This window comes from Entelurus aequoreus, linkage group LG05, assembly GCF_033978785.1.
Source record: "Entelurus aequoreus isolate RoL-2023_Sb linkage group LG05, RoL_Eaeq_v1.1, whole genome shotgun sequence".
In the NCBI taxonomy this organism is placed as follows: domain Eukaryota; kingdom Metazoa; phylum Chordata; class Actinopteri; order Syngnathiformes; family Syngnathidae; genus Entelurus; species Entelurus aequoreus.
The window spans coordinates 13,501,641-13,523,909 of record NC_084735.1 but is presented as its reverse complement, the minus strand read 5'-3'; the positions used below and the strand labels follow the sequence as shown (position 1 = coordinate 13,523,909).

Below are 22,269 nucleotides of genomic sequence, written 5' to 3'. Positions count from 1 at the left end.
TTGTCAACAAATGCCTGAGCAAATTGTTGAAGAACAACATTTCTCAAGCAGCTATTGCAAGGAATTTAGGGATTTCACCATCTACTCTCTGTAATATCATCAAAAGGTTCAGAGAATCTGGAGAAATCACCGCACATAACCAGTGATATTACGGACTTTCGATCCCTCAGGCGGTACTCCATCAAAAAGTGACATCAGTGTGTAAAGGATATCACCACACGGGCTCAGGAGCACTTCAGAAAACCACCGTCAGTAACTACAGTTGGTCGCTACATCTGTAAGTGCAAGTTAAAACTCTACTGTGCAAAGCCAAAGCCATTTATCAACAACACCCAGAAACGCCGCCGGCTTCGCTGGGCCCGAGGTCATCTAAGATGGACTGATGCAAAGAGGAAAAGTGTTCTGTGGTCTGACGAGTCCACATTTCAAATTGTTTTTGGAAACTGTGGACGTCGTGTCCTCAGGAACAAAGAGGAAAAGAACCATCCGGATTGTTCTAGGGTGAAAGTGTAAAAGGCAGCATGTGTGATGGTATGGGGGTGTATTACTGCCCAAGACATGGGTAACTTACACATCTGTGAAGGCACCATTAATGCTGAAAGGTACATACAGCTTTTGGAGCAACATATGTTTCCATCATGGACGCCCCTGCTTATTTCAGCAAGACAATGCCAAGCCACGTGTTACAACAGTGTAGTAAAAGAGTGCGGGTACTAGACTGGCCTGCCTGTAGTCCAGACCTGTCTCCCATTGAAAATGTGTGGTGCAATACGAAGGCTAAAATATGAGAAGGGAGACTGTTGAACAACTTAAGCTGTACATCAAGCAAGAATGGGAAAAAATTCCACTTCAAAAATGTGTCTCCTCAGTTCCCAAACCTTTACTGAGTGTTGTTAAAAGGAAAGGCAATGTAACACACTGGTAAAAATGCCCCTGTGACAACTTTTTTGTAATGTGTTGCTGCCATTAATTTCTAAGTTCATGATTATTTGTAAATAATAACAAAGTTTCTCAGGGAATATGGACAAGGTGTGCAGACACACACCTGCACACTCACATCGTGTTACCGCTACACAACTCCTGAGGTCAGGCGGAAAAAAACGAGATGATCAAAAGGTGCTCACAGCTGCTTTTCATAAACAAGACCTGAACTATTTCACTACCTAAATCATAACAAGTATGGTCCAAAAAATAGGAGACAAACTTGTCTTTCCTCACACTGAGCTGCACAATTCAGCAGCAGCACAGAGCTGGTTGCAAAAGTTCACTTCGTGGCGCCCCCGAACATGTTTGGAAAAAATTTGCCCTGCGCCACCAGTTTCATGAACCGTCACAAAGTTTGCTGAAGACGTCTTAATTACCCCCGAAACGTATGAGCGGCTATTTTGGGGAACTCCTCCTCGGAACCTTGATCAAACGAGCCCAAAATATACTCACGGACACCAGACAGATAGGCGACGATAAACTTTGAAGGATTTTAGGGTGTCCCAAAAGATGTGGGAGGAGCCTGTTGACGACTTGTAAGCAACGCAAAACCGCAGTAAATCCGCTCCGCCGGGTCAGCGTTGCATCATGAGAGATGGGTACCGAATCTGGTAGTTTTTTCGGCACCGACTGGATCCCGCTGGTCCCATTTCCGTACTCCGGTTCCACGTGACGTCACTCCAGCAGCACTGAGAACGGACTCAGCCAAACCACCTACATGTAATCTCGCAATTGTCAATGCGGACTCAAAACAAACGATCCGGAGTGAGTGAAGCAAGGCTTCACTTTTCCCAAAACGCGTCGCCTTGATGTCAACATACACTGGCTACGCTAATGACATGCTACTGATTAGCATTAGCAATTTTACACGGCAAATTCAACACCTCCAAACGTGTTGATGAAAACTCCAACCGAGATGCATGCACGTAATGAGTACAATACTTACAGTATTAACACTTTTTAGGGCACAACAGAAACCCAAAAAAACCACACTATTAACATCTTGACTTGGAACTGTAATTGCAACTTAAAATTATACTTTTGCAAATGAGACTCAGAAATGTGATAATAAAACAAGACATAATCATAATTAGCTCATTTTTACATATATATGTATATACATACATACATGTATATACATACACACATATACATATATACATATATAAAGCCTATACATATATGTGTACATATTATAATAATCATTATTAGCTCATTTTTACATATATATTTATATATACATAGATATATACATACACACATATACATATATAAAGCCTATACATAAATGTTTACATATTATAATAATCATTATTAGCTCATTTTTACATATATATATTTATATATACATAGATATATACATACACACATATACATATATAAAGCCTATACATATATGTGTACATATTATAATAATCATAATTAGCTCATTTTTACATACATACTGTATATACATACATATATACATACACACATATACATCTATACATATATAAAGCCTATACATATATGTGTACATATCATAATAATATAATGGATTTATAATGAGTGAGCAGATTGTGTTGTGTGAGCATGTTTTTTTGTGGGGTTTTTTTTTTGCACCATGACTAGGGAAGGTTGTTTGCATTGGTTCATATAGGTAAATGCTGTGCATAATTCCATTCAGAGCCTAATTATAGGTCCTGGACCTGAATTAGTCACGTTGCCCGCTGCATGGCGACACAATAGTAGCATTAAAATAGTCCGATTATTCAAATGTATTCAATCTCGCCGTGGGTAAGATTATTTTTTTTTAATTTCGAATTTTTTGTTCATTTTTCTTTTTTCAATTTGTCGCACTTTTATTATTTAATTAATTTTATCTTTCAATTTTACTTTTTAATCACTAGAAGTTGGAGCTCGTAACGTAAACTAACGTAGTAGAAATCTTCAAGATCGGGCCCCGAAATCTAGTCAGCTGTTCCTCACTCCATTCCGGACACTCCCTGAACCTTCCATGGAGGGGGAACCATGGCAAATATTAGGGGGAACCATGGCAAATATGAGGGGGAACCATGGCAAATATTAGGGGGAACCATGGCAAATATGAGGGGGAACCATGGCAAATATGAGGGGGAACCATTGCAAATATGAGGGGGAACCATGGCAAATATGAGGGGGAACCATGGCAAATATGAGGGGGAACCATGGCAAATATGAGGGGGAACCATGGCAAATATGAGGGGGAACCATGGCAAATCTGAGGGGGAACCATGGCAAATCTGAGGGGGAACCATGGCAAATCTGAGGGGGAACCATGGCAAATATGAGGGGGAACCATGGCAAATCTGAGGGGGAACCATGTCAAATTTGAGGGGGAACCATGTCAAATTTGAGGGGGAACCATGTCAAATTTGAGGGGGAACCATGGCAAATATGAGGGGGGAACCATGGCAAATCTGAGGGGGAACCATGGCAAATCTGAGGGGGAACCATGTCAAATTTGAGGGGGAACCATGTCAAATATGAGGGGGAACCATGTCAAATATTGTTGCTGGACTCAAGCAGGTTACATGGGGATCAGATCCAGATCAGACCGGGAGACTTGATGCTGTGAATCAGAGGGATTGAAAGTAGAACAGGAGATGAGCTGACAAAGCACGGGGGGGGGGGGGGGGGGGGGGGGGGGGGGGGGTAGGGGGGGGGTAGTCGGACAACCTGGACACGGCTGACATTCCACACGTACGTCGGGCTTGCTCTAGCATGCCTGAGCCTGGGATGTGAGCACTATTGTTCCAGGGATGAAAACACCCGCATGTTGACGAGGGATGCACAAGAAGAATCGATTCACATCCGAATCACAATCCTTATTCATCCCCATTCTAATTGGAGTTATAATATATATATATATATATATATATATATATATATATATATATATATATATATATATATATATATATACATACACACCGCGGCAAAAGTTTACCAGAGCCCGCAGTTTTCATCCGATTGGAACCGTTCTGATATCAAAACTTTCGTCTCGACCGGGGAATCTCGAGCTCACAAAAAAACTTTTTTTTCCAAAAATATCCCAGGTTACCCAGATATCCCAGGACATTTTTTTTTTGCCATTGAAAACGAACGGGCCATTTTCCTAACTTGCACAATTCCCACATTTCTCAGGTGATCCAAAACCGTTCCAACATTCACACACTCTACTCATGCATACCGGCGGCTGGCGCACATCGGGCATAATCATCATACTAAATAACACATTGAGAAAAACAGTTTCAATCAAATCGTCACCCCAGGAATTGGAACCGGATCTAATCGCCAAAGATTCACACCCATTATGTGTAGCCACACACCTACACAGGCTAGTCCGACAACAGTTCCACTCCAGTCCTGTAGGGGGCGGCGTGCAAAGCGAGCGCTTATGATCATTTATATTTGAATGCTTTCAAAAATTCTACAAAATTCTGCAACTGAACACTCCTTGGGAGTTTATGGGTCTGTTTTTAGGCGCACAATTAACGCCAGCTGTTGCTAACTCTCATCACTAATCCCCTCCTCGCATCCCAGATCAATTACAGCCTTCTTTAAATAGACCACTTCCTGTTGTCGCTAATGTAAAACAACATTGCAACGCTACCTCAAATTAAGAGTGCTTTGAAATAAGAGCTTGTTTAAGCTGCAAGCAAACATTGGAGTTACAAGCGTCCGAACCCCGGAAGACACCCGGTCTAAACATTTATCCATGAAAATATGGAGAAGCTGCAGATGGGCGCCAGGCGAAGACGTTAAAATAATGTCCAAACATTTATCCATGAAAATATGGAGAAGCTGCAGATAGACGCCAGCCGAAGACGTTAAAATAAGGTCTAAACATTAATCCATGAAAATATGGAGAAGCTGCAGATGGACGTCAGGCGAAGACGTTAAAATAATGTCCAAACATTTATCCATTACAATATATGGAGAAGCTGCTGATGGACGCCAGCCGAAGACGTTAAAATAATGTCTAAACATTTATCCATGAAATTATGGAGAAGCTGCAGATGGACGCCAGCCGAAGACGTTAAAATAATGTCTAAACATTAATTCATGAAAATTTGGAGAAGCTGCAGATGGACGCCAGCCGAAAATGTTAAAATAATGTCTAAACATTAATTCATGAAAATTTGGAGAAGCTGCAGATGGACACCAGCCGAAGACGTTAAAGTAATGTCTAAACATTTATCCATGAAAATATGGAGAAGCTGCAGATGGACGCCAGCCGAAGACGTTAAAATAATGTCTAAACATTAATTCATGAAAATTTGGAGAAGCTGCAGATGGACGCCAGCTGAAGACGTTAAAATAATGTCTAAACATTAATTCATGAAAATATGGAGAAGCTGCAGATGGACACCAGCCGAAGACGTTAAAATAATGTCTAAACATTTATCCATGAAAATATGGAGAAGCTGCTGATGGACGCCAGCCGAAGACGTTAAAATAATGTCTAAACATTTATCCATGAAAATATGGAGAAGCTGCTGATGGACGCCAGCCGAAGACATTAAAATAATGTCTAATCATTTATCCATGAAAATATGGAGAAGCTGCTGATGGACGCCAGCCAAAGACGTTAAAATAATGTCCAAACATTTATCCATGAAAATATGGAGAAGCTGCTGATGGACGCCAGCTGAAGACGTTAAAATAATGTCTAAACATTTATCCATGAAAATATGGAGAAGCTTTTGATGGACGCCAGCCGAAAACGTTAAAATAATGTCTAAACATTTATCCATGAAAATATGGAGAAGCTTCTGATGGACGCCAGGCAAAGACGTCAAAATAATGTCTAATCATTTATCCATGAAAATATGGAGAAGCTGCAGATGGACGCCAGCCGAAGACGTTAAAATAATGTCTAAACATTCATCCATGAAAATGTGGAGAAGCTTCTGATGGACACCAGCCGAAGGCGTTAAAATAATGTCTAAACATTTATCCATGAAAATATGGAGAAGCTTCTGATGGGCGCCAGGCGAAGACGTTAAAATAATGTCCAAACATTTATCCATGAAAATATGGAGAAGCTTTTGATGGACGCCAGCCGAAAACGTTAAAATAATGTCTAAACATTTATCCATGAAAATATGGAGAAGCTGCAGATGGACGCCAGCCGAAGACGTTAAAATAATGTCTAAACATTCATCCATGAAAATGTGGAGAAGCTTTTGATGGACGCCAGCCGAAGACGTTAAAATAATGTCTAAACATTTATCCATGGAAATATGGAGAAGCTGCAGATAGACGCCAGGCGAAGACGTTAAAATAATGTCGAAACATTTATCCATGAAAATATGGAGAAGCTGCAGATAGACGCCAGCCGAAGACGTTAAAATAAGGTCTAAACATTAATCCATGAAAATATGGAGAAGCTGCAGATGGACGCCAGGCGAAGACGTTAAAATAATGTCCAAACATTTATCCATGAAAATATATGGAGAACCTGCTGATGGATGCCAGCCTAAGACGTTAAAATAATGTCTAAACATTTATCCATGAAATTATGGAGAAGCTGCTGATGGACGCCAGCCGAAGACGTTAAAATAATGTCTAAACATTTATCCATGAAAATATGGAGAAGCTGCTGATGGACGCCAGCCAAAGACGTTAAAATAATGTCTAAACATTTATCCATGAAAATGTGGAGAAGCTTCCGATGGACGCCAGCCGAAGACGTTAAAATAATGTCTAAACATTTATCCATGAAAATATGGAGAAGTTGCTTATGGATGCCAGCCCCAGACGTTAAAATAATATTAACCACACCAATTAAACTGACTTCAATTCATTTCATTGATTTGAGACACAAGTGTTTTGAGTTGAGAGCGCCGTCACAAAACCAATTAAGCTCATAAATGGAGGTACGAGTGGACTTTGTTTTGACAAAAGTATTGGGACACTGGTGTTGACCAATGAGTGGTTGGACCGGAGTCCTTACAGTTGTCGTGTGGACACGCGTGGCGCTAGCGTGACGCCCCTGCTTATTATCCACACTCCTGTGCATGCACCAGTAAAGTGGCGTGTGTGTGTGTGTGTGTGTGTGTGTGCGCATGTGTGTGTGTGTGTGTGTGATGACTATTTTGGATGAAAGTGATCTGAGGCAACCCTGGGAGTGGGGGTGCAATGCATTCCCAAAACAAACTCATCACATTGCCGCTTTAGATGGGAACTTAACTGGCACACACACACACACACACACACACACACACACACACGCACACACACGTGTGTAGGGCCAGTGTGTATTTTGGGGGGTGAAGAAGTGGGCGTGGCACATAGTCCTGCTGGGACACATTTAGACCTTCACTTCACGGCATTGATTTGCAGTTCTCTACATGTTCCTTTAAAGTTGCACTTGTACTTCCGGTCCAAGGGCCAACTGTTATTTCAGGTGTGAGTTTGCCTGCTGACGTTGCTACTTTTGCAGTCAACAGTCGTGAAAGCGGGTTTAAAAAAAAAAAAAAGACTTGAATTGGGCAGTAACGTGCATTGATATATATATTTTTTTTTAAAGCTAGACAAACCTTTTTAATCAGGCTTTTAAAATGTTTTATCTTAATCATGAATATTTCTACTATTATTCTCTCAATGTTATGTTTTTATTTACTTATTAATGTAATATTTATTTTATTGTGTGAATGCGCCAAAGCGTTCCAACTTCAAACTGTTCAGCCTATTCGGCAATCGCGGGCTTTCCCTTGACAAATTACAAAAATTCCCAGATTTCAGGGACATTTTCCCCATTCAAAATGAATTGGCCATTTTTCAAACTTCCACCATTTCCACATTTTTCAACCAATTCAAACCATTCCACCTTCAACACATTCCAACATCCTGGAAATTTAAACTACCTTTTTTTCCAAGTTAAAAAAAATTCCAGGATTTTCCGGACTTCCTGGTTTTCCAAAGCCCCTTTTCCACCCTTTTTTCTGGCCACTACTCCTTCCACATTTTTCAACCCACATCAACCGTTCCACCGTCAAAACATTCCTCTTAATCAGGACAAACAACAAAGTTGTTTTTTGAACTGGAAAAATTCCAGTTTTCCCCGAAATTCCAGGAATTCCTTAATACAATTTCTCAATTAAAAATGTTACTACTTCAACATTTCTCGACCGATGTGAAAAATTTCAACACCAACCATTTCAACTCATTCAGAACATTCAAGTTTTTTACCAGTTTCAAAAAAATTCCCGCTTTTTCCGAAATTCCCACATTTTTTGTAAATTCCCATTGAAATGAATGCGGCATTTTTCAAACTTCCACCATTTCCACCCGATTCAAAGCGTTCCAACTTCAAACTGTTCAGCCTATTCGGCAATCACGGGCTTTCCCTTGACTAATTCCAAAAATTCCCAGATTTCACAGCATTCCCGGTTTTCCGGGACATTTTTCCCATTCAAAATGAATTGGCCATTTTTCAAACTTCCACCATTTCCACATTTTTCAACCAATTCAAACCACTCCACCTTCAACACATTCCAACATCCTGGAAATTTAAACTACCTATTTTTCCAAGTTAAAAAAAATTCCAGGATTTTCCGGACTTCCTGGTTTTCCAAAGCCCCTTTTCCACCCTTTTTTCTGGCCACTACTCCTTCCACATTTTTCAACCCACATCAACCGTTCCACCGTCAAAACATTCCTCTTAATCAGGACAAAAAACAAAGTTGTTTTTTGAACTGGAAAAATTCCAGTTTTCCCCGAAATTCCAGGAATTCCTTAATACAATTTCTCAATTAAAAATGTTACTACTTCAACATTTCTCGACCGATGTGAAAAATTTCAACACCAACCATTTCAACTCATTCAGAACATTCAAGTTTTTTACCATTTTCAAAAAAATTCCCGCCTTTTCCGAAATACCCACATTTTTTGTAAATTCCCATTGAAAAGAATGCGACATTCTTCAAAGTTCCACAACTTCCACATTTTTCACCTCATTCAAACTGTTCCAACTTCAAACTGTTCAGCCTATTCGGGAATCGCGGGCTTTCCCTTGACAAATTCCCAAAAAATTCCCAGATTTCCCAGAATTCCTGGACATTTTTCCCATTCAAAATGAATTGGCCATTTTTCAAACTTCCACCATTTCCACATTTTTCAACCTATTCCAACCATTCCACCTTCAACACATTCCACCATCCTGGAAAGGTAGACTACCTTTTTTCCAAGTTCAAAAAAATTCCAGGATTTTTCAGAATTCCTGGTTTTCCCAAAGCCCTATTTCCACCCTTTTTTCTGGCCACTACTCCTTCCACATTTTTCAACCCACATCAACCGTTCCACCGTCAAAACATTCCTCTTAATCAGGACAAAAAACAAAGTTGTTTTTTGAACTGGAAAAATTCCAGTTTTCCCCGAAATTCCAGGAATTCCTTAATACAATTTCTCAATTAAAAATGTTACTACTTCAACATTTCTCGACCGATGTGAAAAATTTCAACACCAACCATTTCAACTCATTCAGAACATTCAAGTTTTTTACCATTTTCAAAAAAAATTCCCGCTTTTTCCGAAATTCCCACATTTTTTGTAAATTCCCATTGAAAAGAATGCGACATTCTTCAAAGTTTCACAACTTCCACATTTTTCACCTCATTCAAACTGTTCCAACTTCAAACTGTTCAGCCTATTCGGGAATCGCGGGCTTTCCCTTGACAAATTCCCAAAAAATTCCCAGATTTCCCAGAATTCCTGGACATTTTTCCCATTCAAAATGAATTGGCCATTTTTCAAACTTCCACCATTTCCACATTTTTCAACCTATTCCAACCATTCCACCTTCAACACATTCCACCATCATGGAAATGTAGACTACCTTTTTTCCAAGTTCAAAAAAATTCCAGGATTTTCCGGACTTCCTGGTTTTCCAAAGCCCCTTTTCCACCCTTTTTTCTGGCCACTACTCCTTCCACATTTTTCAACCCACATCAACCGTTCCACCGTCAAAACATTACTCTTAATCAGGACAAAAAACAAAGTTGTTTTTTGAACTGGAAAAATTCCAGTTTTCCCCGAAATTCCAGGAATTCCTTAATACAATTTCTCAATTAAAAATGTTACTACTTCAACATTTCTCGACCGATGTGAAAAATTTCAACACCAACCATTTCAACTCATTCAGAACATTCAAGTTTTTTACCATTTTCAAAAAAATTCCAGCTTTTTCCGAAATTCCCACATTTTTTGTAAATTCCCATTGAAAAGAATGCGACATTCTTCAAAGTTCCACAACTTCCACATTTTTCACCTCATTCAAACTGTTCCAACTTCAAACTGTTCAGCCTATTCGGGAATCGCGGGCTTTCCCTTGACAAATTCCCAAAAAATTCCCAGATTTCCCAGAATTCCTGGACATTTTTCCCATTCAAAATGAATTGGCCATTTTTCAAACTTCCACCATTTCCACATTTTTCAACCTATTCCAACCATTCCACCTTCAACACATTCCACCATCCTGGAAAGGTAGACTACCTTTTTTCCAAGTTCAAAAAAATTCCAGGATTTTTCAGAATTCCTGGTTTTCCCAAAGCCCTATTTCCACCCTTTTTTCTGGCCACTACTCCTTCCACATTTTTCAACCCACATCAACCGTTCCACCGTCAAAACATTACTCTTAATCAGGACAAAAAACAAAGTTGTTTTTTGAACTGGAGAAATTCCAGTTTTCCCCGAAATTCCAGGAATTCCTTAATACAATTTCTCAATTAAAAATGTTACTACTTCAACATTTCTCGACCGATGTGAAAAATGTCAACACCAACCATTTCAACTCATTCAGAACATTCAAGTTTTTTACCATTTTCAAAAAAATTCCCGCTTTTTCCGAAATTCCCACATTTTTTGTAAATTCCCATTGAAATTAATGCGGCATTTTTCAAACTTCCACCATTTCCACCCGATTCAAAGCGTTCCAACTTCAAACTGTTCAGCCTATTCGGCAATCACGGGTTTTCCCTTGACTAATTCAAAAAATTCCCAGATTTCCCAGCATTCCCGGTTTTCCGGGACATTTTTCCCATTCAAAATGAATTGGCCATTTTTCAAACTTCCACCATTTCCACATTTTTCAACCAATTCAAACCATTCCACCTTCAACACATTCCAACATCCTGGAAATTTAAACTACCTTTTTTCCAAGTTAAAAAAAATTCCAGGATTTTCCGGACTTCCTGGTTTTCCAAAGCCCCTTTTCCACCCTTTTTTCTGGCCACTACTCCTTCCACATTTTTGAATGGATTTCAACTGCTCAAAACATTCCTCTTAATCAGGACAAAAAACAAAGTTGTTTTTTGAACTGGAAAAATTCCAGTTTTCCCCGAAATTCCAGGAATTCCTTAAAACAATTTCTCAATTAAAAATGTTACTTCAACATTTCTCGACCGATGTGAAAAATTTCAACACCAAACCATTTCAACTCATTCAGAACATTCAAGTTTTTTACCATTTTCAAAAAAAATTCCCGCTTTTTCCGAAATTCCCACATTTTTTGTAAATTCCCATTGAAATGAATGAGACATTCTTCTAAGTTCCACAACTTCCACATTTTCACCTCATTCAAACTGTTCCAACTTCAAACTGTTCAGCCTATTCGGGAATCGCGGGCTTTCCTTGACAAATTCCCAAAAATTCCCAGATTTCCCAGAATTCCTGGACATTTTTCCCATTCAAAATGAATTGGCCATTTTTCAAACTTCCACCATTTCCACATTTTTCAACCTATTCCAACCATTCCACCTTCAACACATTCCACCATCCTGGAAATGTGGACTACCTTTTTTCCAAGTTCAAAAAAATTCCAGGATTTTTCAGAATTCCTGGTTTTCCAAAGCCCTATTTCCACCCTTTTTTCTGGCCACTACTCCTTCCACATTTTTCAACCCACTCCAACCATTCCACCGTCAAAACATTCCTCTTTATAAGGAAAAACTGCCAGTAGTCCCTAAAGTCCCTAAATTCCAGGAATTCCTCAATTAAAAATGTTACTACTTCAACATTTCTCGACCGATTTGACAAATTTGAACACCAACCATTTCAACTCTTTCAGACCATTCAAGTTTTTTTTACCATTTTCAAAAAAATTCCCGCTTTTTCCGAAATTCCCACATTTTTTGTAAATTCCCATTGAAAAGAATGCGACATTCTTCAAAGTTCCACAACTTCCACATTTTTCACCTCATTCAAACTGTTCCAACTTCAAACTGTTCAGCCTATTCGGGAATCGCGGGCTTTCCCTTGACAAATTCCCAAAAAATTCCCAGATTTCCCAGAATTCCTGGACATTTTTCCCATTCAAAATGAATTGGCCATTTTTCAAACTTCCACCATTTCCACATTTTTCAACCTATTCCAACCATTCCACCTTCAACACATTCCACCATCCTGGAAAGGTAGACTACCTTTTTTCCAAGTTCAAAAAAATTCCAGGATTTTTCAGAATTCCTGGTTTTCCAAAGCCCTATTTCCACCCTTTTTTCTGGCCACTACTCCTTCCACATTTTTCAACCCACTCCAACCATTCCACCGTCAAAAAATTCCTCTTTATAAGGAAAAACTGCCAGTAGTCCCTAAAGTCCCTAAATTCCAGGAATTCCTAAATTAAAAATGTTACTACTTCAACATTTCTCGACCGATTTGAAAAATTTGAACACCAACCATTTCAACTCTTTCAGACCATTCAAGTTTTGTTGACCATTTTCAATTAAATTCCTGCTTTTTCCGAAATCCCCAAATTTTTTGTAAATTCCCGTTGAAAAGAATGGGACATTCTTCAAAGTTCCACAAGTCCCACATTTTTCATCTGATTCAAACTGTTCCGACTCCAAAATATTCCGCCTGTTTGGGAATTGTGTGCTCCACTTCAACTATTCTAAAAAAAATTCCAGGATTTCAGTTCAACGTCAGCATTCCTTCAGGAATTGCCTCATCTAGTTTTATATTTATGAATGACTATTGATTCATTTTAAATGACTTATTGAGCATAATAACAGCCTGCCTAATGCTGAGCAAGGCTGGTGTTCATTTCAAGTGTTAATGCTCACTTTAACAAAATAAAATATCACTAAAAAGTGACATGTAGGGACTTCAAAATAAAGCAATAACACACAATTGGATGTGGACGCACTTTTTTTTTTTTTTTTTGCCAAAGCAGTGACAACATGGCGGCCATGAAACAAGTTAGTTGTTGTTTTTTTTCCAACTAATTCATTCCTTTCTCAGGCACAGGAAGCTGCTGCTGCAGACAAAAACCAGGGCCAAAAAAAAATAAAAAAGTTTGCATTTTACTGTGAAAGTATTCCACTTCCTGCTTTGGGAGCAATTCCACGCTGGCGTTACCTTTATACTTCTCCCGCACGTTCTCGTAGGCCTGCATGTAGTCCTGCTCCTCGGGCAGACGCTGACCCGGGGTCAGCAGGGCCGGCTGGGCGCTGGCCTGGAGCGGACGCATGCTCTCCCTCACGCTCTGCACCGCCTCACTTTGGATCATCTTTGTGCTGATAATGAAAGTGAAAGACAGCCCGCCAGCTGCTGGTGCTGACCCGGCCTGACCGTCTGTGCCCACCGAGTCTCCCCCACGTACCCGCCTCCAAACACACACACACGCGTCATGTCACACCCTACTCTTAAAGGTGCAGGCCTGACAGACCACACACACACACACGCACACACGATAAGATGGCAGCCAGACAAGCAGAGTGGCAGAACAAAAGTGAAACTATGCTTTGTTAACCCGGACACACTTCCTGGTGTGTGACTCAAACATCTGCACTTTTACCAGCAGCCCAGTTGCAGAAGTGGATTCACCCTCCTTCATAAACACATTATAATGGGACTTTGTAAATGCAGCTAGGATGTACGGTAGGATGTTAAAAAGGATGTTACAATGGACGTTAAAAGGGACGTCAAAAGGGATGTTAAAAGGGATTATTTAAAATTGGTATTGAAATGAATGTTAAAATGGACTTTAAAATGGTTGTTAAAATGGACGGTTAAAAAATGACTGCTAAAATGGACGCTAAAATGGCCATTAAAATGAATGTTAAAATGGTCGTTAAAATGGATATTAAAATGAACATTAAAATGGGCGTTAAAATGGACTTTAAAATGGTTGTTAAAATGGACATTAAAATGGATGTTAAAAGGGACGTTAAAATGGACGTTACAATGGACATTACAATGGACGTTAAAATGAATATTAATACGGATGTTAAAATGAACGTTAAAATTGATGTTAAAATGGACGTCAAAAGGGATGTTAAAAGGGATTATTTAAAATTGGTGTTAAAATGAATGTTAAAATTAATATTGAAATGGATGTTGAAATGAATGTTAAAATGGAGGTTAAAATGGACGTTAAAATGGACGTTAAAATGGATGTTAAAATGGACATTAAAATTAATGTTAATATGGATGTTAAAATGGAAGTTAAAATTTATGTTAAAATGGAGGTTAAAATGGATGTTAAAATTTTTGTTAAAATGGAGGTTAAAATGGATGTTAAAATGGACTTTAACATGGTTGTTAAAATGAATTTTTAAATGGACGTTAAAATGGACGTTACAATGGACATTACAATGGGCGTTAAAATGGGCGTTAAAATGGGCGTTAAAATGGAGGTTAAAATGGATGTTAAAATGGATGTTCAAATGGAGGCTAAAATGGAGGTTAAAATGGAGGTTAAAATGGAGGTTAAAATGGATGTTAAAATGGATGTTAAAATGGATGTTCAAATGGATGTTAAAATGGATGTTCAAATGGAGGCTAAAACGGATGTTAAAATGGATGTTAAAATGGAGGTTAAAATGGACGTTAAAATGGATGTTAAAATGGACATTAAAATTAATGTTAATATGGATGTTAAAATGGAGGTTAAAATTTATGTTAAAATGGAGGTTAAAATGGATGTTAAAATTTATGTTCAAATGGAGGTTAAAATGGATGTTAAAATGGACTTTGAAATGGTTGTTAAAATGAATTTTTAAATGGACGTTAAAATGGACGTTACAATGGGCGTTAAAATGGGCGTTAAAATGGGCGTTAAAATGGACGTTAAAATGGAGGTTAAAATGGATGTAAAAATGGATGTTAAAATGGATGTTCAAATGGATGTTCAAATGGATGTTAAAATGGATGTTCAAATGGAAGCTAAAATGGAGGTTAAAATGGAGGTTAAAATGGAGGTTAAAATGGAGGTTAAAATGGAGGTTAAAATGGAGGTTCAAATGGATGTTCAAATGCAGGCTAAAATGGACGTTAAAATGGACATTAAAATGAATGTTAAAATGGTCGTTAAAATGGATATTAAAAAGGACATTAAAATGGGCGTTAAAATGGACTTTAAAATGGTTGTTAAAATGGACATTAAAATGGATGTTAAAAGGGACGTTAAAACGGACGTTACAATGGACATTACAATGGACGTTAAAATGAATGTTAATATGGATGTTAAAATGAACGTTAAAATTGATGTTAAAATGGACGTCAAAAGGGATGTTAAAAGGGATTGTTTAAAATTGGTGTTAAAATGAATGTTAAAATTAATATTGAAATGGATGTTGAAATGAATGATAAAATGGAGGTTAAAATGGACGTTAAAATGGACGTTAAAATGGATGTTAAAATGGACATTAAAATTAATGTTAATATGGATGTTAAAATGGAGGTTAAAATTTATGTTAAAATGGAGGTTAAAATGGAGGTTAAAATGGATGTTAAAATGGATGTTAAAATGGATGTTAAAATGGACTTTAAAATGGTTGTTAAAATGAATTTTTAAATGGACGTTAAAATGGACGTTACAATGGGCGTTACAATGGGTGTTAAAATGGGCGTTAAAATGGACGTTAAAATGGACGTTAAAATGGACGTTAAAATGGAGGTTAAAATGAATGTTCAAATGGAGGCTAAAATGGATGTTAAAATGGATGTTAAAATGGAGGTTAAAATGGATGTAAAATGGATGTAAAATGGATGTTCAAATGGAGGTTAAAATGGAGGTTAAAATGGAGGTTAAAATGGATGTTCAAATGGAGGCTAAAATGGAGGTTAAAATGGATGTTCAAATGGAGGCTAAAATGGATGTTAAAATGGAGGTTAAAATGATTGTTAAAATGGACATTAAAATGAATGTTTACATGAATGTTTAAATGGACGTTACAATGGACGTTACAATGGACGTTACAATGGACATTAAAGTGAATGTTAAAATGGACGTTACAATGGATGTTAAAATGAATGTTAAAATGGACGTTAAAATGGATGTTAAAATGAACGTTAAAATGGATGTTAAAATGGACGTTAAAATGAACGTTAAAATGGACGTTAAAATGGACGTTAAAATGAACGTTAAAATGGGCGTTAAAATGGATTCACTAAGATTTGATTAAGTGTATGAACGATTCATTAAGATTCGATTAAGTGTATGAACGACTCAAGATTTGATTTAGTGTATGAACTATTCATTAAGATTTGATTTAGTGTATAAACGATTCATTAAGATTTGATTTAGTGTATAAATGATTCATTAAGATTTGATTAAGTGTATGAACGATTTATTAAGATTTGATTAAGTGTATGAACGATTTATTAAGATTTGATTAAGTGTATGAACGATTCATTAAGATTTGATTTAGTTTATGAACGATTCATTAAGATTTGATTTAGTTTATGAATTATTCATTTAGATTCAACTTAGTGTATGAACGATACATTAAAATCATTAAGATTTGATTTAGTGTATGAATGATTAATTTAGATTCAAGTTAGTGTATAAGCGATACATTAAAATTTGATTTAGTGTATGACTGATTCATTAGGATTCGATTTAGTGTATGAATGATTAATTAGGATTCGATTTAGTGTATGAATGATTCATTAAGATTTGATTTAAAGTATGAATGATTCACTAAAATACGATTTAATGTATGAACGATTCACGAGGATTCGATGTAGTGTATGAACGATTCACTAAGATTTGATGTAGCGTATGAACGATTCATTAAGTTTCGATGTAGTGTATGAACGATTCATTAAGATTGTATTTAGTGTATGAACGATTCATTAAGATTTGACTTAGCTTATTACAATTCATTAAACCTGATTCGTCGTATGAACGATTCAATTCTTTGGTTAACATCTGTTAACGGAAACATTATTTTTCCCACTACAAACAACAAAAACCTTCCTTCCTGTGCACACACCCCTCATGTAGAGGATAAATACTTTGCACCTTGGCACCAAGAGGTCAGACTGGATCTGTCCAAGCAAAGTCTATGAGCATGAACTGATGAAAAGCCCCGGGTGTCGGTCAGGTGAATAAGAATAATAACAACAACAACAACAACAACAACACAGGCACAGATTTAAAAAATGCACATTCTATAAATGTGAATGCTTCCGGTATTTTCTCATTTTTAAAAGAAGTATGCGGCTGCCTCTAATTCCTCGCTAAATGGCCAACACTAACCCCCGACTTTCCACTAAATGTGAGAACTGCCGTGGACCTGCACACACAAGCCGGGGACTCTTTCCGAGTTTTTTTTCAAGTCAATGTGAACGTCACCCACATGCCATTCCCGGACTTGTATTTCCGACGGATGCCACACCAAATCCGTCCAAAATCTGCGAGACGGGAAGTCATGCACAAACACAAAATAAAGTACCCGGTTTACTTTCAGAATAAAATAGTCCGTCTTCAAGTCAACTTGTCAAAGGTTTTCAGACTTAATTGGTATTTTGTTGACACAACTAGATGAGGACATGCTGATTCTGGAGGTCCACAATGAAAGAATCATGTACAGGCATATCCCGGGCAGCTAAATGGAGATATAGGGGCCTTATTATTTATTATTATTATTATTGTTGTTGAAATGTCCAAGCATTCACACAATAAGATTCCAAACCAAAAATATCTATTATTATTAATTATTTATTTTTATTATTTATTGTTTTAATTATTATTGTGTGAATGTCCAAGCATTTACACAATAATATTCTACACCAAAAATATTCTATTTATTATTATTATTATTGTGTGAATGTCCAAGCATTCACACAATATTCTACACCAAAAATAATCTATTATTATTATTTATTATTATTATTGTGTGAATATCCTAGCATTCACACAATAAGATTCTACACCGAAAACAATTCATTATTATTATTATTATTGTGTGAATGTCCAAGCATTCACACAAAGAGATTCTACACCAAAAATCGTCTATTATTATTATTATTTATTATTATTATTATTGTGCATTGTCCAAGCATTGACACAATAAGATTCTACACCATAAATCATCTATTATTATTATTATTGTTATTATTATTATTATCTACTATTGTTGTGTGAGTGTCCAAGCATTCACACAATAATATTCTACACCAAAAATATTCTATTTATTATTATTATTATTATTGTGTGAATGTCCAAGCATTCACACAATATTCTACACCAAAAACCATCTATTATTATTATTATTATTTATTATTTTTATTGTGTCAATGTCTAAGTATTCACACAATACAATTCTACACCAAAAATCATCTATTATTATTATTATTATTGTGTGAATATCCTAGCATTCACACAATAAGATTCTACACCGAAAATAATTCATTATTATTATTATTGTGTGAATGTCCAAGCATTCACACAGAGATTCTACACCAAAAATTATTATTATTATTGTGCATTGTCCAAGCATTCACACAATAAGATTCTACACCATAAATAATCTATTATTATTATTATCTACTATTGTTGTGTGAGTGTCCAAGCATTCACACAATAATATTATACACCAAAAATATTCTATTTATTATTATTATTATTATTATTGTGTGAATGTCCAAGCATTCACACAGTATTCTACACCAAAAACCATCTATTATTATTATTATTTATTATTTTTATTGTGTCAATGTCTAAGTATTCACACAATACAATTCTACACCAAAAATCATCTATTATTATTATTATCATTATTGTGTGAATATCCTAGCATTCACACAATAAGATTCTACACCGAAAATAATTCATTATTATTATTATTGTGTGAATGTCCAAGCATTCACACAGAGATTCTACACCAAAAATTATTATTATTATTGTGCATTGTCCAAGCATTCACACAATAAGATTCTACACCATAAATCATCTATTGTTATTATCTATTATTGTGTGAATGTTCAAGCATTCACACAATAAGATTTACACCAAAAATCTTCTATTTATTATTATTATTATTGTGGAATGTCCAAGCATTCACACACCAAAAACCATCTATTATTATTATTATTATTATTATTATTTATTGACACAACTGGATGAGGACTTGCTGATTCTGGAGGTCCAAAATGAAAGAATCATGTACAGGCATATCCCGGGCAGCTAAATGGGGATATGGGGGCCTGTGTGACACATTCGCCAGGGGGGATGTTACTGTGCGGATTCGCGAGATCGCGTAAAAGTCTGCACTATGTCGCTAACGAGGCTGCTTTCAGTGGAAATCCGGGGTAACAGTCCCTACTGCTCAGTCTTCTTATGCTCTGTCAGATCAGGTGCATTGTAATCAAAACATCCACAGTACCTGCGATCCGGATGACGGCCCGCTCGGCCGCGTCAAGCACGTCCCCCGAGGCCGACTTGGAGCGCTTGATGCGGTGGTGCTTGGGCAGGTTCCACGGCAGCGTGTCCCCGGGGGGCGGCGACCCCCCCGCCCAGCTCAGGTCCGCCGCGCTCTCCTCCGACGCCGCCCGGACCAGAGGCTTCCTCCTGGGCTCGTCCTGGACCTGCTCCATGGCCTGCAGGCGGGGACACAATGACAATCATCATCATCATCACCAGGTGTGTGGCGGTGGAACTCATAACAGAACTAACGCAGGCGCTCACGGCCTTTCTGCGGCGCTCTGCTGAGTCACCGTGGGGCACTAAGCACGCTCCCGACAGGGCGCTGGCTGCACCGTCTCACACGCTCTGATTGGACGACTCGTCGAGTGTGAAAAAAATAATAATATCCCACAGGATGTCTGCTGAAATGATTAGGCTATGATGCAATAATGTGCAGCAACGAGCAGAATTTAGCATTACCCATTCCTAACACAGGTGTACCTAATAAAGCGGCCCGAGATGGACTTAGGGGTATTTTTGAAAAACCTGGTGCACGCCTTTAGGGCACCAAGACATTTGGCAAAAATGGGTAAAAAAATGTCCGCCATCAAGCACGATAGTAATATGTTTGATGATAAAACCTTTAAAAAACGGTCTCCTTTTAGCTGAAGAAGTAAGACGTACAAGTCATTTTATTGAAAAGACTGACTAAAACTAAATGAAACAGTGCTGTCAAAAGGAACACTGTTTTCAACATGTTTAGTCAACAAAATGTAGCTGTGGTGCGTCTGGGCCACTTGTAATGCACTTTCCCACCACTTGTGGCAGTAGTGACGAAATCAAACAAAGACAAGAAGTAATTGAGAATATTCCTTAGCACAAAAATGATGACTCCAGTGGTGAAGTTGTATTTTTTCGTGCACTTTAATTTTATTGACAATGCAGTTAAGAAACATATATTTATTGTGTGAATGTCCAATCATTCACACATGTAAGATTCTATACCAGACCTGGGCATTCTGCGGCCCGCGGGCCACATCCGGCCCTTTGTGCGTCCCTGTCCGGCCCGCGTGAGGCCAATCATAAATTGATATGCTCGGAAACTTGGAGCTTCAGCTGAAGAACAGAACGGCCGACTTTGACTGTTTTTCGCTGGCTTTGGATGAGAGCTGTGATGTACGTGACACCGCCCAGCTGATCATCTTCTTACGTGGGATAACTGCTGACTTTCAAATCACGGAGGAGCTGGCAGCCATGCAGTCAATTAAAAGGGACAACCACAGGTAATGACTTGTTCACATAGGTAAATGCATGTTTGGACAGGTTAGGACTGAAATGGGACAAGCTGGCAGGTGTGACAACAGATGGTTGTCCAAATCTGACGGGGAAAAATGTTGGACTTTTAAAGAGGATGCAGGATAAACTTTAAATTAACCCTGTTCAGAAATTGACATTTTTGCATTGTATTATACATCAGGAAGTGTAGTGTAAGACAGTTTTAAAAATAAAACCATCAAAAGCAATCTGCTTTTGTATAAAGTTAAGTTAGGTTGAATGAAAGTATTATCATTATTAATTATCTTACGGTATATCCAAAATAATGAGCAAAATGTAATTGAAATATTGTCGATGTGGCCCTCCAGCAGTGCTCGGGTTGTTCAGGCGGCCCCCGGTAAGAATTAATTGCCCACCCCTGTTCTATACCAAAAATTATCTAATTATTATTATTGTGTGGATGTTCAAGCATTCACACATGTAATATTCTACACCAAAAGTGATCTATTATTATTATTATTATTGTGTGAATGTCCACTCATTCACACATAAGATTCTAGACCAAAAATCATCTATTATTATTATTGTGTGAATGTCCAATCATTCACACAAAAGATTCTACACCAAAAATTATCTATTTTTATTATTATTGTGTGAATGTCCAATCATTCACACATAAGATTCTACACCAAAAATCATCTATTATTATTATTGTGTGAATGTGCAATCATTCACACAAAAGATTCTACACCAAAAATCATCTATTTTTATTATTATTGTGTGAATGTCCAATCATTCACACATAAGATTCTACACCAAAAATCATCTATTATTATTATTGAGTGAATGTCCAATCATTCACACAAAAGATTCTACACCAAAAATCATCTATTTTTATTATTATTGTGTGAATGTCCAAACATTCACACATACGATTCTACACCAAAAATCATCTATTATTAATATTATTATTTATTATCATTATTATTGTGTGAATTTCCAAACATTCACACATACGATTCTACACCAAAAATCATCTACTATTATTTATTATTGTGAATGTCCAATCATTCACACATGAGATTCTACACCAAAAATCATCTATTATTATTATTTATTACTGTGGGAATGTCCAACATTCACACATAGGATTCTACACTAAAAATAATCTATTATTATTATTGTGTGAATGTCCAATCATTCACACAAAAGATTCTACACCAAAAATCATATATTTTTATTATATTATTGTGTGAATGTCCAAACATTCACACATACGATTCTACACCAAAAATAATCTTTTATTTATTATTGTGAATGTCCAATCATTCACACATAAGATTCTATACCAA

At 37.2% G+C, this 22,269-nt stretch overlaps 1 protein-coding gene across 4 annotated transcripts in view; it reads right to left on the bottom strand.

Annotated features, from left to right (window-relative positions):
• Positions 1 to 22,269, bottom strand: part of pleca (plectin a) — a 171,472-nt gene that overhangs the window by 132,611 nt on the left and 16,592 nt on the right. For all 4 annotated transcript variants that reach the window (XM_062047137.1, XM_062047138.1, XM_062047139.1 and 1 more), the window contains one exon: positions 19,623 to 19,836. In XM_062047137.1, coding sequence (XP_061903121.1) covers positions 19,623 to 19,836 — 214 coding nt within the window. The remainder of the gene's footprint in view (positions 1 to 19,622; positions 19,837 to 22,269) is intronic.